Source organism: Rhinichthys klamathensis, unplaced genomic scaffold, assembly GCF_029890125.1.
Source record: "Rhinichthys klamathensis goyatoka isolate OS25496 unplaced genomic scaffold, OSU_Roscu_1.1 h1tg000059l_1, whole genome shotgun sequence".
NCBI classification, from domain to species: domain Eukaryota; kingdom Metazoa; phylum Chordata; class Actinopteri; order Cypriniformes; family Leuciscidae; genus Rhinichthys; species Rhinichthys klamathensis.
In genome coordinates this window covers 2,210,318-2,227,525 of record NW_026606604.1, presented here as the reverse complement: position 1 = coordinate 2,227,525, position 17,208 = coordinate 2,210,318, and the positions used below count along the sequence as shown (strand labels likewise).

The following is a 17,208-nucleotide window of genomic DNA, read 5'->3' as shown; positions in this document are numbered from 1 at the left end:
GGGATTGGTGAAATTTAAACATTTAAACGATAATAAACAGTAATAACTCGTTTTCATGACAGATTTATTCAAACATACACTAAACAATGAATACATCACTAATAAGTAAAAAATAGAATGAATATGTAATACAGTGACATATATTTATCAAAATGCTCCTCTCTAGAGTTATTTTTTGCATCACTCAATGTTAAAATACAGCATTTTTCAAACGGTACCAAAACCATGAGCAGAGAACTATGGTTCAAACTGAATCCTAAGAATTTCAACCGTTATGAATAAATGCTTTGTTCTTCATGCGTATTTACAGGATGTTGAGATGTATTATGCAGAGACAGACACTCCCGCTATGGCCCGAACATCCAATCTGAATGAAGAACTAGGCCAAGTGAGGAGAAGCTCTTCTTATTAACTTTTACAGATGTTAATCTACCTTGACTCCAATACGCCTCATTCACTGTCTTTTTCTTTTTCAGGTAAAATATCTATTTTCAGATAAGACTGGCACTCTCACCTGCAACATCATGCACTTTAAGAAGTGCACCATCGCTGGAATTACATACGGGTAAGTGTGGTGTTCTTTTGCTTTAATACATCAATACACTCACATTATCCTTGTGCTTTGCATCGTTCTGGCTCTATTAGGGTGCATTGATCTGTTACTTTTTGTTTATATTTGTATGAGTGGCCACTGATCTATAATGCTGTCTCCAGGCACTTCCCAGACCTGGAATGCGATCGATCCATGGAGGACTTCAGGTCAGATGCTGCCGAATCTATCTGTCCTGTACCCTGGCAAATATTACGCAAGTCTAAGAGGATAATGTGCATTATGAAATTATGTTGTCCATTACATCTTATTTCTGTCTGTCTTTTTGCAGTCACCTTCCCTCTACAAGTCATAATTCTACTGAGTTTGATGATCCTGCTCTTATCCAGAACATTGAGAAGAACCACGTAAGAGCTTTTTAGCTGTTCTCTACTATACCTTGGATATTAAAACACAGTTTCTTGGATATCATGTATGTTAATAGTTCAAATCTGCCCTTTTCTCCTTCTCTATAGCCCACATGCCCCCAGATTTGTGACTTTTTGACCATGATGGCTGTTTGTCATACTGTTGTTCCTGAGCGAGAAGGAGACCAACTTATCTACCAGGCTTCCTCACCAGGTACCACAATATTCTTTTTGGTTTCTGATTGGTATTTAAAGCTTTTCCTTCAGCTTGATGTAGTAGTTAACCACTTAATTCTCACGCTTAAAACCGGTTTCATATAATTAAAAAAAATTATTGACACAGACAGAACATTGTCACAAAACAAAATTGCACTAATAATTCAACATGAGGTGTATCATGGTTTCCATAAATATCTTAAGCAGCACAACTGTTGTCAACATTGATAATAATAAGAATGTTTCTTTAGCAGCAAATCAGCATATTAGAATGATTTCTGAAGGATTATGTGACACTGAAGACTGAAGTAATGATGCTGAAAATTCAGCTTTGCCAACACAGGAATTAATTACATTTAAAAATATAATAGAAATCAGTTATTTTAGATTGGAATCATACTGTTTTTACTGTGCTTTTGTCATCAAATAAATCCAGCCTTGGTGACTTTTGACTGATGTTTCCATAATCTTGTGTTTTCAGATGAAGGAGCGCTGGTTAAAGGTGCCAAGAGTCTGGGCTTTGTTTTTACTGCACGAACACCACATTCAGTCATCATAGAGGCGGTTAGTGTGTGTTTTCTTGCCATTAATAATGAGAACTCAAACTGTATGTTTTTGTATTTAATTTGTGCTTTTCTTGTGTTTGTTTCTCAGAGAGAAAAAGAGCAGACATATGAGCTTCTTAATGTACTAGAATTTTCCAGGTAGGAAACAGCTGTGAACTCTCACACCATCACACATACAACATCACAAACATAATTGTTGTGTTTCAATGCATGTGTCTTTTTTGTTTTTGCAGCAATCGCAAACGGATGTCAGTGATTGTCAGAACACCTACAGGCAAACTTCGACTTTATTGCAAGGGAGCGGTGAGTGTTTCATAAACCACATAATTAGCGTGGAGACAGAATGTACAGTAATGTTCAAAAGTTTGGGGTCAGTAAGATTTTTTGTCAAGACTGCCTTTATATGATAAAAAAAAAAATATTAAAATAATTGACATTATAAATGTCTTTACTGTCACTTTAGACTAATTGAATGCATCCTTACAGAATAAAAGTTTTGATTTCTTGAAAAACAATATTAATGACCCCAAACATTTGAATGGGAGTGTTTACAGTACATACACATTAATATTTTGTTAGTTTCACATAATTCATCATTCCTTATGATGTTAAAGCTTATACTCAATATGGATAGGATTATATGGCACACAAGTCATAGCAATGTAATGATGCTATGCATGTATTACAGGACAATGTGATTTTTGAGCGTCTGAATGAGACGTCACAGTATAAGGACCTAACTTTGGCCCATCTGGAGCAGTTTGCCACAGAAGGTGAAGAGTTTCTCAAGCCTGTCATTGTTTGTCACAGTTTATCTTCTCTTTGGATTAACTTTGGTTTGTGTTTGTTTGCATGCGCAGGGCTGCGGACACTTTGTTTTGCGTATGTGGACCTTGAGGAGGGGGCATATCAGGAATGGCTGAAGGAGTACAATCGTATCAGTACTGTGCTAAAGGACAGGGCACAGAAACTGGAGGAATGCTACGAACTCATAGAGAAGGTGCATCATTTATTATGCTATGCTTATCACTAGAGAATAGCTATTATATTTGATCAGGGGATTGTTTGAGAGATAGTGCGTGTTTACTCTCACCAATCCAGACATGTTACTACAGGACTGGTTCACATAGATGAACCACATTTTGTTACACACGATGTATATCTGAAATCAGACCTCTTAGACAGAACTGAGCAAAACTGTGAAAGGATATCTTGTATATTTGCTAGGATTAATTGGCAAGAAAATTCATGGACTGTCTCTCGCATATGGCAAGAGATGGCCATAGAATCACCAAGAGTCGGATACAACTGAAATGGTGATAGATAGATAGATAGATAGATAGATAGATAGATAGATAGATAGATAGATAGATAGATAGATAAGAGTCTGATACTGAGATTGTATATTGGTGTGCTTCAGCTGCAGTGCTTTGATTGGTCAACAGGTGGCACCGTAACATTACATTTTCACAGCTGTGAACTCATATTGTGCAAAAGGTGGTGCTCTGTTGTTCTCTCATTAACTGCTACAAGCTATTAACTCACTGACTCCCCATCAGGCCAGATTACACAGTATTGCAAAACTTCGAACTTACTGATCAGAGATCTAAGCCCCAGGACACAGACGCTGTTATATAGAGCAGTGAAAATCCAGTTTGTTGGGTTTTGTGTGCTTTTCAGGGCTCTGGCCCAGATTAGTAGTCTGAGGAGGGGTTGGTATACCACAGTGAGTATAATTACCTGCACCGGTCTGCCAAAAGCCCCATAAAACCAGAGTCAACAACACTGCTGTGTTACCTCTGCACACACACAGAAATACACTAAACACTCCACAAATATTCCCTTACATACACATACATGGAGGAAAAGAGAAAATAGGAAGAATTGGATAAGATATGGTAAAAGATGAAGAGGATTAAAAGAGAGCAGATTGAGTGGTGGTGAGAAGGTGTTGAGGTGTGTTGTGTTACCTGGCTTTATTTAGTAGAAAGGTTCAAAAAATGTTGTGTGCTATTACTTTTCTAAGAAATCAGACTCAGGATTTTTGCCTGTGGAGAATAAAACGAATTTAAAAATCCCATAGAACTCGAGCAATATCTCGAAAAAAATCTCTTTTCTTCTTCCATCTTCCTCTTTCAATTGTTTTCTTTCATCTCTGTGTCACGCAGAACTTGCTGTTGTTGGGTGCCACTGCGATAGAAGACCGGCTGCAAGCGGGAGTCCCGGAAACCATAGCAACACTCATGAAGGCTGACATCAAGATCTGGGTTCTGACTGGAGACAAGCAGGAGACGGCCATCAATATCGGTGTGTGTCATACATGGATATACACCAGTGGTGTTCTGAAATGAGGAGGCAAAGTCATTGGTTTTTATTTATATATATATATATATATATATATATATATCAAATGTAAACTCATGTCCCAGTTACACTTAATGTTGTCACTCTCCTGGTTAAATCAACTTCAAAACGTCACATTTGTCCTATACAAAAAAATCTGTGTTTAAGTGCTGGGTCTGTTTTGCTGGTTTTATAAGAGATTTGCGCACTTGTCAGCTGGACAGGAAGACCAGTTAAACCACTTAAACCAGACAAGCAAACCACCTTAGGCTGGTTTAAGCTCAGCATGGAAGACTTAAAGACACCTTTTTTAAACTAAAACAAGCTTGAAAATAAGCTTTTCTTTTTAATATATTACATTTGTGTAATTGACATATTACATGTGTGTAATTGACTATACGTATATATATATATATATATATATATATACGTATATATAAATACACACATATAACAGAATACAATATCAAACAGACACTGATTGAAAACCCACAAACAGACTCCCAGATTAATGGAGATGTGGAAGGAAGGTCAGATAGGCAGTCAGGCAGGCGCTGCAGACAGTCAGCTCAAAATAAATTGTGTGAGACTGGAGATAAAGCACTGGACAGCAGACAAGCATTAGTGGGTAATGACAGATATACAAAGAGGTTAAGTTGTTGTTGGGGTGTGTATGTGTGGCTTTGTGTAACGCCTCTACTGTAACTCTCCTCTGTGCCTCAGGTTACTCCTGTAAGCTGGTGTCACATGGCATGTCCCTCATCATCGTCAATGAAGATTCCCTGGATGTAAGTACATATTGTGTATGTATATATGTGTGTGTGTTGTCTCTGGAGGACGTTGGGTGTGGACGGGTGAGGAAAGTGTGTGTCTCTTGTTCTTGTTCTCAATGATGACACCAGACACTTTAATTACCTTCACCTGTACATGATGAAAGCCATGATGGATCATATGTGCTGCGTCCCAATTCACCTACTTATATTATGCCCTAAAAGTATGTGCTGTTTTTGTGAAGGAAAAGTTACGTACTTTTGAGTGTGTAACAGAAGAGTAGGCAAGCTTTGGGACATAGTTATGTGCATGCTGTCACAGTTTAAACTGCCCTGTCAATCATCTTGTCACAGTTAAAATATCATCTATTTTCCTACCGTTTTTGAGAGAAATGTGGTAGTTCTCATGCGGAGAACTCTCCTTGTGTGTTTGCAATTTGCATAATGATGCATTTGAAAGTTAATGACCAGGTATTATTATGACATGCTGTTGCATATTAAATATAATGTGGATAACTTTTCGTCAGGTTAGATACTGATAATGAATCACTCAAACCCCTTTATAACCCCTTAACCGTCGGACTCGCACATCCGTCATGTTTGTAGCTTTTTAACACTTTTTATTCTTGTTTGTAGTTCTAATCGAATCCTTGTCCAACGCGCAACGGGTTGTGGGCAAAATTAGCCGTTAGAGTGTGCAGGGATCTGCACTTCGGGATTCTAACTGGAAAAAGTAGACCATCCGTATATCTTTGGAATACTCATTTCAACATACTATGATTTGGGACACACTAATTCTAATTTCGAAAACTATTTGGGACGGAGCAATGGACACACTCATTAAGCACATGAGAAAAAGCTGAATAGCACACACAGGTGAATTTTGAATTAGAAGAACATTTCTGTCCCCAAGGTGGATTTTAAAGAAAGAATGCTTTAACGAATGCTTATGATTCTAGTTTTAAAAGGTGAATTATAATAGCTATCAATTTTAGCTATCAATCTCTTTGATAATGTTTTCCTTATTTTTTCCAACTACTCTGTTGTAGGACAAATATTCCGCTCCTCTATTTTTTCTCACACACAAGGCTAATTACTTCCAGGCAAAGATAGTCATACTAGGGAGCTTGTAAAGTCTCAGATCTCTGAGAACAGTCGGCCAGACAGCAGAGCATCACTCACACACATACACATACACACACTGACTGAGCAGAGATCTGGAAACAAAAGCTCTCAGGAAGAAACAGGATGACTGTTATGTGTTTAATATTCCCCCCTTGTTAAGAAACTCTGATAACGGTTTGTAAAAAATACAGTTGGCAGATTTTTGGCTCTTTTTGTTTCCAGTCATTTTGTTTGTAAAATGAAAACAGTATGTTCAGATGAGTCGGTTTAGTTGTTGTTGGATTGAGGCTTTAAGAGGCCATGCTATAATTGTAAATTATAATTATGGCTGAAGGGTATTGTTACCCCTAGCATCAAATTGCTTATTTTAAACTCATATCCGTTTTCAGATGAGAAGCATGAGTTTGCACAAGTGCCGAATGTTGTATGTAATTTAAAAAAAGTAACTGTAAGGCTGCATTTATTTGATCATAAATAAGTAGTGGAATAAAATTTTGTAATTATATTAAATATTGTATTATAGTATATTAAAATAATACAGTGAAATAGCTGTCAGCATCATTAGTGTCACGTCTTCAGTGTCACGTGATCCTTTAGAAATCATTCTAATATGTTGATTTGCTGCTTGAAAACATTTCTTATTGTTATCAATGTTGAAAACAGTCCTGCTAAATGTGTTTGTGGAAATCGTGATGCACCGTTTTCAGGATTCGTTGATGAAAAGAAATGTCAAAAGAGCCTTTATTTAAAATTGAAATGATTTGGAACATTATAAATGTTGAATAAAAGCTGGATAAATGTATCAATTATTCTTTCAAATAAAATCTTCCTGACTTAAAACAATTGAAACTGTAGTGTAAATAGAAACATTTAAATGAATATAAATATTTTTAGCAAATATAAAAATGCATTGCTAAGAATACTAATTTATAATTCTTTTGTGGTGGGGCCAGTAAAAATATTAGAAGGGGAGAAAAAAAAATATTTATTCTCATCAAACAGATAAATATAGAATGGAATTTTTTTTAGGCGCATTTTATTTACTCTACATGTTTTAGCGCAGCTGCTTGGATGAATTGACCAATCAGCATCCAGAACTGGATCTATTTTATAAGGGCATATTAACCATTCCCATTTTATCAGTATTACTTGCCAAGTCTTTTCATTTGACTTGTTTGTTGATGTCAAAAACATGTGATGAAAATTCAGGCTCAGTGTGAATAGTTCCATTAGGCTCAATCTAAAGGCTATGGCCCAGCAAGATTTAGTGGTTGTAATGGATGGTGATTGATAAATAAATGATAGTGTTGTTTTTGTTCTGCCTCTAATGGGCCGCCATTTGCGGTAGTCAATATTGTACTTTTGAAAATTGTCCAACTACATTATAGGATTTATTGAATGAGTGTTTTTATTTTGACATTTTATACCAAAAGCATAGTAAAAGATTGACATTTAAAGGAGATGGGCGGTTCTCGTCTTGGTTATAATCTCCTGAAGAATTCTTTCTTATCTTACCGAGCACTTAAAATAACCCACAATACCTTAGACACTGCTGGGGTGAGCCTAATGTCACAGCTGTGTGTGTTTGTGTGGAGGGTATGAAGAGTATAGTGTGTTTGTGTGTGTGTGTCAGCTGCCGTTTCATGTAACGCACAGTTGGGCCAACACATCACGGTCCTTCATGTCTTCCTCCTTTCTTTCTGTCTGTCATCTATATAATGCACAAATAAGTTTGTTCGTCATTGTTGATGGTGTGATTGGTCAATTTTCTCGGTCTCTCCTGTCACGCGACTCCTCCTCCGTCTGTCAGCGGCTCCCAAATTTACAGGAACAGGGTGTGCATTAGAGTGTGTTCAACCATAAGTGTGTGTGTCGAGTGAGGAGTAACGCGATCTCCTTTTGGCGCTCAATCTCGTCAAAACAAATTCTGCCAGCAAAGCCTCCTGGGTAAACATGATGGCTTTTGACTCAGACTCTGTGACAAGTTCCATCTGTCACTCTGCTGTGACACACACACACACGGTCCCATTCAGACAGCTGGTGTCCTTGTAACACACATGGAGTTATTCTAATCCAAACATTTTCTTTGCCTCCTTCCTTTGTCGTGCATATTCTTTCCGTGGCCCACACATATTCACTCTTACTTTCCCAGACACACTCACACACTGTCTGTCTGATCTTTCTGATAGGCTGCATTCCACGTTTGCTGTCACACAGCCTGCATTACATGACTTACACAAACATGCTCACTGTAGTCGTCATTAATCATACACACACACAGGTTGTGCTCCTCTTTCCTCGTCCCTATGTGTAATACGAATATTTTACACAGAGCTAAGAGGTCAGCACATGCGCAAGACGGCCGACATGTAATCGAAATCTGTCACACACATTATTTAGCGGCCAGAACATTACAGGCATCCACTTTGTTTATGTTTTATAGGTATGGGGGGGGGGGGGGGGGGGGGGTGTAACCACTAAAATATTATTTTAGTGGTTACTTTTAAAAGTAAAAGTACCACGACTCCATTATATTTGACATATTTATGTTGAGACCTTGTGATGGGATTTTATTTTTTCCTTTTTAGAGCTTCACTTTAAAAAAGTTTGTATCTTGCCATACAAGTTCAGTGTTCATTTAAGCTCATTGAAATTGTTGTATTGCGAATGTAATCTTGATTATGTATTATAAGTAATTTATTGAAAGGATAGAACATTACTTGGAATTACTGAGGGTATTTTAAATTAAAAAATGCCTTTACAACAACAGCAATCTTTAGTCATGATTAATTCAGATTATTACAAAGCCTCTTGTATGTTATTGCTTTATTACAAAGTTTCTTGTATGTTATTATTGCTTTTATAAAAAGTTCCTATGTAATAAAAGTATTATGGGCACAGGCTTTCGTTTTATATATATTATACTGTTCAAAAGTTTGTGGTCGGTTGGGATTTTTTTAATATAAGCAGTGTGTGTGTGTGAGGCCTCGCTGCCTTATGCCGTTTATGACACAACTGCTATTGAACAGATAAGGTGACCTGTCATATGTCACAGCAGTTGGCCTTAATGTCTCACTCACTTGTGTGTGTGTGTGTGTGTGTGTGTGTGTGTGTGTGTGTGTGTGTGTGTGTGTGTGTGTGTGTGTGTGTGTGTGTGTGTGTGTGTGTGTGTGTGTGTGTGTGTGTGTGTGTGTGTGTGTGTGTGTGTGTGTGTGTGTGTGTGTGTGTGTGTGATTTCTCTATGAATGGAGAATGTGATCTGTGCCATGTAACACCAAAGGGGCCTTTCTCTCTATTCTAAATATAAATGTGATAAGATCCCTTTCGCAGGAACCTGAGAACACAACAAAGCCCCAGTGTGTGTGTGTGTGTGTGTGTATGTGTGCGTGCGCTTGTACAGTAGTGTGTTCTATAAATGTATGTGTGTTTGTGAGAACATGTACTCTATTCAGTTCCCAGCACAAAGATATACAGAAAATAACATTTACCTTGGATCATGAAATACATTCACTTTTGATATCTGTCAGGGAATGACATAGAAAAATGTACATAACATCCAAAATAGGGGAAGTCTGGAGTCTAAATGAGTCCTTAATGGGTAAAACTCCAGTTTTCTCTAGAGTGTTCCTAGCAAAAGGTCTTGATAGAAATGATAGAATAACAATGAAACTGCATCACCAGCAGCTGTCCAATAGTGTCTGTCCTCTCATTCTATCCTGTCAAACAGATTTCACCACCTGAACTCATTCAACACATGGTCAGTCCTGGAACTCTAGTACTAGTCTTTCATATTATTTATTTATTTACCATTTATTTTAAGTAATGTTCTAATCTTTCATTAAATATGATGAATAATAATTAGACCTTTTTTTTGTATATAAAACTAGTGTTACGGTTTATATCTTTGTTTTACTTTTAAACATTTTAAAAATAGTTTTTTTTATATAGAAAGGTGGCATTGACGCTTTTAAGAGCATAAAACATCTACAGTACTATAATACAATTGAATAATTATGTTGCTTGCAAAATATTTTAGTGGTAACACTTTATAATATGGTTCATTTCATTAACATTTGTTAACGCATAAGGCATCACAAACTAACAATGAACGTTACACATATACTAGTATATTTTATGTTTTAAATATTAACATTAATGTATTATGAATGAATATTGAACAGTAGTATTATAAATTAACATTAACAACCTTATTGTACATTTTTACCATTTTTTTTGTTTATTCATAAAGGACTAGTCTTGCATCATTTATTTATTTATTTACTCCAAGGTCCACAACAATGTTCAAAAGTCCCATTACTTTAAGTCATTTGTGAATTACTGATTAAGGATAAAGATTTTTACAAATATTTTTGACTCACAAATTCTACCCCTATAAAATATATTGAGAGGATATTCCTTTTGTATTCATATGTATAAAATGCCTATGGAGTTTATTAACTCTTTCCCCGCCAGCATTTTGCCAGCCACTCCCAGTGTTTCTGTTCATTTTCACGAAAATGTCATGGCCCCCAAAATATTTTGTTGTATATCTTTAATATCTGAACATGCAATATATCAAAAGAACAAACAGACCCTCTGCCCTCTTATCAACACTTGAATGTGGGCAAGTTTCATAAAAAAAAAACATTTTGAGAAAAAAGCATGATCGTATTCAGAACAATGATCAAAGCACAGTTGGAGTAGATCGAGTCCATCAACACCCCTAATGCTTGCACAGTCTTATAGTCGACATTTTATTCAGTAACATTAGGCAGTTTTGATTTATATGCGGTTTAATGTTGGTGATTGCATTATTTTACATATGCATCTGCTTATGTTTCTGCATCTATTCTACGTTCGCATGAGTTTTAATCAGGAGATTCAGTAATCTTTCTGAAGATGTCATAGCGCCGCCACCTACTGTATAACAGTGAAAACATGGAAAACCGGAAAATTCTGTCAATTGTGGGGAAAGAGTTAAAGGGCTAGTAAAGGTAGTAAAGACATCATTAAAGTATTTCACGTGACTCCAGTGGTTTAATTCGCGATGCGAGTGCTTTGTTTGCACACACAAAAAAAGTTGTAGACGCAAGAGCAGACTTTATTGCGTGAACGTGCATGGGAGATTCATATTTAGTAAATAAAGTGGTAAATTATGTTTTTTCATCTTGAGGACCCCTTGGAAGTTTGCTCAGGCCGCCTAGTAGGCCCTGTCCCACTGGTTGGGAACCCCTTTCCTAAAGTATTGGCAAGGTTATGGACAGTGAAACTGTATGGCTTGAGTTTGCATGAATGCAGGATGAATTCTGTGTTCAGTGTGTGGCTTCTGGTTTGCCCAGGGATTAGGATTTAGTGACTGTTGGCGGTTCCCATGGACACGGCGCTGGCAGCCGTGATAGCTAGAGGTTTGACTGGCACGTTCTTCAGGCTTATTTGCACCTCTGTGGTGGAGTATTAGGATGTTTACTGCAACGCAAAGCTAATTGCTCACACACACACACAAACCCACGCACCCACTCATACACAAAGATTCAGAAGGTCATTAATGTGGTCATTTAATTGTTAAATAAATAAGATGTTCAAACAGTCCTGTTAGTCCCAGATACAGACTTCTAAACTCACACCCTGGTGAGAGACACATTGACACATCCTGTCTGAAGTTAATGCTAAATTGAAGCAGCCGTGAGTGTCTAATAGAGAGAGTGGAAAAGAGAGAGCTGTCTTTAATAATAAACTAAGTTAGCTGGGAAATTTTGTCGGTAATGAATTACCAGTAGCAGTTTTCTTAGCCCACTGTTTACACACTGAGACACACGCACAAATGCTTTGACTTTCAGCACTCAGTTGATCCATAATCAGTCTTAATTCTTTCATTACGTTTCTGTTTTTTTTCCCCTCACGTTTACTGGGAAAGGTGAAAGCAAACAGGAATTCCTGAATGAAAAGATAAACACACACAGGCAAAACATGTTCGGGTTGAGCTGAGGAGAGGAGATGAGCTCTAGTTACTCAGGAATCTTGATGGATGATCTCAGCTCCGTTATAAACAGTGTTCTGAAACCTATCGAGCTGCTTCTCTTCCTATTGCCTACATAGACAGCTGCCTTCTGAGGGAACATCCTAAACATCTTGGAATGCTCTACATAGACACAAACATAAATTGCGTACCACACATCCACATATGAGACTCAACTTGTGATTAGTTTGAATAGAGGTTGATGTTAGCATGTTGCTAAGCTAACGATTCAATAATCATCATAAGTATACAAATATTAAATCAAATATTATTTTAGTGGTGCTTTTTTAGTATCAAATGAAATCATCCCTAAATATTTTTTTTCCACTGAGCTCACTCTTGTGAAAAAGATGTACACTTTGGCATACTTTTAAAAATAGTACATATGGAAATTATGTACTTACATAGATACAAGTATAAAGATAAGTATATCTTTTAAAATGCCAAATAAATGCAGTTTTTTTAACACTTAAATGCATGTTATTTACAATTAAATTAAAATATGTTATAGTTTAAATTTAGATTAAATGCAATTATTATTATTTTTACCCACTTAAATAGGACTATAGGATCTTAATATGCAATTTCATAATTTCTCTTTGAAATATGGTTTAAGTTTATTGTCAAATGTACTGTCAAGCATTCTTGGTAATTAAATCAACTTTAATGTAATTTTATTGAAACGTGTACCATGTATTTAAATTAAATTTTAATTAAACTTTTGAATTTATTTAAAATATATTAACATTAAAATGTAATATCGAATAACACACTACAGTTTAAGTGCTTTACATGTGCTTTAGTTTTTAGTCAACACAAAAAAATAAGTGTACTTTAAACTTTAAATTAACATCAATATGTTTTTAATAATCTTTTGTTGTTTTAAAGTAAAACTTTTAGAGTGATGAAAATGTACTTTCTTAAGTTTCCTTTTACTTCATTAATATTGTATTATCTGAAAGTACAGTTTTTAAAAATATACTTGGAAGCACACTACAAGTGTACAATAAAGCGCACTTCTTTTTCACAAGGGCAGCACGGTGCATTCTGGGATTGGCTTTATTGCTACAGTGGCTCTTAGAAGAGAACATAATTAGGTTTCCTACCTTTTAGAACAGTCTTTGCATCTAAAGCACAGATATAATGCCTACTTATGTAGGCAGCTCACTAAGTTTTGAAGCAAGTCAATCGTTTCGGCAAGATATTGATTAGAGCTGGCAGTATGGAGTGAATTCATTCTCTGTGTTACACAAAGGCTGTGGTAGCGCTGACAGAGACTTCAACAGCTGCGTTCATGTATGTTTGTGTGTGTATGCGTGTGTGGCCGCCAGCGCCGTGCCTTGTTGCATGCTGCGTCGTCCACATGGTTCTCGTTACAGAATGAAGGATGTTTGTTTTCTCTATTAGTGATTCTGTCCCCATTATCAAGATCTCAATCAAAAACTGCCTGCAACCACAATTCAATAAACGCGCACTTTTTATCTCTTTTTATCTCTCCCTGTCTTTTCATCTCACACATTGCCTACTTATCTAAATGCGGACATACCAATAGACATCTGTTGCTTGCTTTTATAAAATGCGAACTAGCTAACATCAAAGTTCTTGACTAAAACTTGACAAACTTTCCTTTTCTTTCTTCCATTCCTCCATCCTTTATCATATTTCTAACTCTCTCTCCTCATATAAAGTTGTTGGTGGCCAACAGTTCATGCTTTCGAGTCCTTTAAGGGCTTAGAGTGTCTCGGGTGACAGGATGATGTGTAACAGGTGTGTGTGTGTGTGTGTGAGAGAGAGAGAGAGAGAGAGAGATTGTGGCGCTAACAGCCCCAATGACACCACTTAAAACATCCCCTTCAACTTCCTTTGGCATTACACTCTTGCTCTGATATGTGTGTGATCCATGTGTGTGCGTGAGAAGTGCGTGAAGTGTAGTGTTCGAGAAATAAATGTGTGCTGGCATGTGTCTCAGGAAGGGATTGAAGTACTTTTATATAGCTATGGACATGGTATAGAAATTAAACTGTAAAAATGACAAATATGAATGTAGTGTAATATATTTATGGGTTTTTAGTATGTGTGGTTATAAATTTTCTCCCTTTCTTGCCCCCCAGGCTACCAGGGCCACACTAACAGCTCATTGCTCCTCGCTGGGTGACTCTCTGAGGAAGGAGAACGAGTTGGCGCTCATCATAGACGGACAGACGCTAAAATACGCCCTCTCTTTCGAAGTGCGACAGTCCTTCCTCGACCTTGCGCTGTCTTGCAAGGCTGTCATATGTTGCAGGTATATAGACAAAAACACATATAAACCTCCCCACAAATATATAAACATCACTGCCTCAATAAACAAGCTAATGATAAACCCAGAAGTCTTTGCTCAGATGTTGCACTTTTAATGCAAATTAAACTATTGACAACTGAATCAGCAGAGGCAATACAATTTTATGTTGATAAATAATCATTAAATGTGATTATTTAATAATCTTTATATTATATACAATATTTAGTGTATTTTTTTATTTTATATATACATACATATATATATATATATATATATATATATAGTAATTGTTTTTTAACTTATTTTTACAGTATATATTATACACAGTGTACTGTTTTTACAATATTTGTATATATAGATCAAATAATATGGAATAATTTGATGCAAAATATTTGAGTTAAAATCGACTTTGAATGCAGACTTTATTATCTTGGCTAATCTGAGCAGTTTGAGACATTTATCAGGGAAAAATAAGAACGTCATTAGCATGAGTCTCAGTTTGCTCTCCATATAATCTCATTGTTTTCTAGGAGAGACATTTAAGATTTTAAAGAGATCTTCTCTGGGGTTTGTATTTGTTATGGGTATTCATTCAGGCATTCGCACTGAACAGCCGTGCTTGTGTGTGTACTGCGTGTGGCAGTGCATGTGTGTGCGTCTTTAAGTAAAAGGTTGTGTCTTGCCCTGGGTGACTAAATAACTGGTGAAAATAAGCGCTTGGCTCCCAGAACAGAGAGGCTGTGCAGAGGTAATGTAATATACTGAGCTCTGTGCAAATGTCAAACTAATGACTCACTTACTGTCATTATACACTCACACACACTCTCACACACAGGTAGACAATGCAGTCATTCACATCACATTGTTGAGTACTGTAAATGTTTATCTGAACATAATCTGAATATAAATAAGTGTGCTGTAAGCTTCAAGCTTCAGACAGTTCTGATTCGATAATAAAGTGTGTTTCCATCTGTGAGAGGGAGTAATTGACTTGCTGTTGCATGAAGCCCATATCCGGACTGTGGTCTCCAAGGCCCTACAAACCGACTGAACCAGCCCCTCCAGCACCCCCCACACTGTCCCGAACTGCACATATTCACAGACAACCAGCAGAGAGGAGCACAAATGTGTGTGTGTTGGAGAGAAAGTTTGCATCTGTGTGTGTGTGTTACACGCACGGTTTCCTGAGTTCACACTCTGTTTGTTTAAAGAGCTGCTTTAACCTTCTTATTTTCTGCTCAATTCCACCATGGAGAACATTAGCCCGCCTTTCATCTGCCTCCGGCCTCCGATCTCCCCCCAGCTCACTATGAGCTATAGAGTTATAGTGGAAAAAGGGTGGAATTGATCAACACAATGACAAGAGAAAGTGCTTTGGGGAGAATTTGTCTTTTCGATTTTTTGATTTTTATGAGTATACCATGGTCATGATATTAGGGAGATCATACGTGTCGGTACTAGCTCATACTTTTCTGGCCAACTTTGAAACTTATTATTCCAGCACTAATATTACGGTCTCCTTTTGGTTGAGTATTTGTGCTTCAGCATTTCTCAATTTTTGTGTAACAGCTGCTAAATGAATAAATGTAAATGTGTGTCAATGATCATTCATTTTCCTTTAAAATACAAATCTCATCCAACACCTTCCATTCGGAGAAAGAGAATATAGTTTAATGATAGTTTCCTGATTACATGTCTCCAAGCCTCACTAAAAATACTACACTGATACTGTTTATTCTTTTCTTTTTTTGTTGTTGATGTTTTGGTACTGTGTTCCATAGCACATTTGGAGCCATAAACGAGCCATATACTTCAAAATACGTTGGTAAATGTCCCAAAAAAACAAAACAAGTTATTTTGGAAAAAAAACATGGTGGTACTATAATTTTGGCATAAATATTTCATCAGAATATACAGCTAATGTTGAATGGCTGTCAATAAGGAAAGATGCTTTTTATGGTTCCAAAGTGTATAGTTATAGCAATAACTATCTAATTAGGAACAATCCGCCTAGGACCCCAAAGGAAGCCTTTTGTAGTACCGGATCAATGAAAATGTATATTTGTATAAAAATATATTTTAACGTGTTAAAGATATAGACTGAGGTAAAAGGCTTAATTGGTTAGTGGTACTGTATGCTAATGCTGCCTTCACTGAATTATCATAAGTACGAGTTTCCTAGTTAAAAACTCTGGACATGAACGCCCTCTGAAGTCGGATTTACCACTGGGAAGCTCGGGGATAATTTTGATATCCATATTCCTGAGTTGGGAATAAACTTTAAACATGGCGGAGGGGAAAAGGATTGCTGCTGTGAATGGTATTCTTTATAAAAAAAATTCCACAACAGCTGTATCTCCTTGTCATTAAAGTAGTGCATATTTACATATATGAATAATCATTTGAAGTGTATTGTATGTTTTATGCGCAGTGAAATAGCCTGTATTTGACCGAAATTCCAGAACTGTCAGCAAGCTATCTAGATAATCGCCGTAATTGTTTAAATGGTTGTCAATGTATGGGACGCTAAATATAATTGTGGTTTTAATAAGATTTTCCCAGTAGATAAGCAAGAAAAAACCTGGTGTCGTTTAAATGGTTATCATTAAATGGGAAGCTAAATATAATTATGGTTTTAATAAGATTTTCCCAGTAGATATGCAAGAATAAACCTGGTGTTCTCCATGATTCCTGTTCTTTCCAACAACAAAGCACTTGAATGCTTTGTTCCATTAAAAGTGAATTATGTTCCAGTAAACGTGCTTTTAGACAATGGAATCACTTTGGGGTCTAAATTGTTCATGACACCAAATCTCTTGGTCACTTTACACTTCTCTGTTGCTGTCTGATGACATCATCAATGTCATGACATTGCCCATTGATGCACATTATAAATCGTTTTTAAGAACAAATGTGAATTTGTTTAGTGCTTGT

General features: G+C 36.5%; 1 protein-coding gene across 6 annotated transcripts in view; it reads left to right on the top strand.

The window, feature by feature from the left end:
• Window positions 1-17,208, top strand: part of atp8a2 (ATPase phospholipid transporting 8A2) — a 57,491-nt gene that overhangs the window by 23,260 nt on the left and 17,023 nt on the right. For all 6 annotated transcript variants that reach the window (XM_056248906.1, XM_056248905.1, XM_056248909.1 and 3 more), the window contains 13 exons: window positions 311-388; window positions 477-565; window positions 715-759; window positions 882-957; window positions 1,066-1,171; window positions 1,655-1,737; window positions 1,828-1,877; window positions 1,973-2,042; window positions 2,428-2,512; window positions 2,600-2,739; window positions 3,908-4,046; window positions 4,806-4,870; window positions 14,105-14,277. In XM_056248906.1, the coding sequence (XP_056104881.1) occupies window positions 311-388; window positions 477-565; window positions 715-759; window positions 882-957; window positions 1,066-1,171; window positions 1,655-1,737; window positions 1,828-1,877; window positions 1,973-2,042; window positions 2,428-2,512; window positions 2,600-2,739; window positions 3,908-4,046; window positions 4,806-4,870; window positions 14,105-14,277 (1,199 nt within the window). The remainder of the gene's footprint in view (window positions 1-310; window positions 389-476; window positions 566-714; window positions 760-881; window positions 958-1,065; window positions 1,172-1,654; window positions 1,738-1,827; window positions 1,878-1,972; window positions 2,043-2,427; window positions 2,513-2,599; window positions 2,740-3,907; window positions 4,047-4,805; window positions 4,871-14,104; window positions 14,278-17,208) is intronic.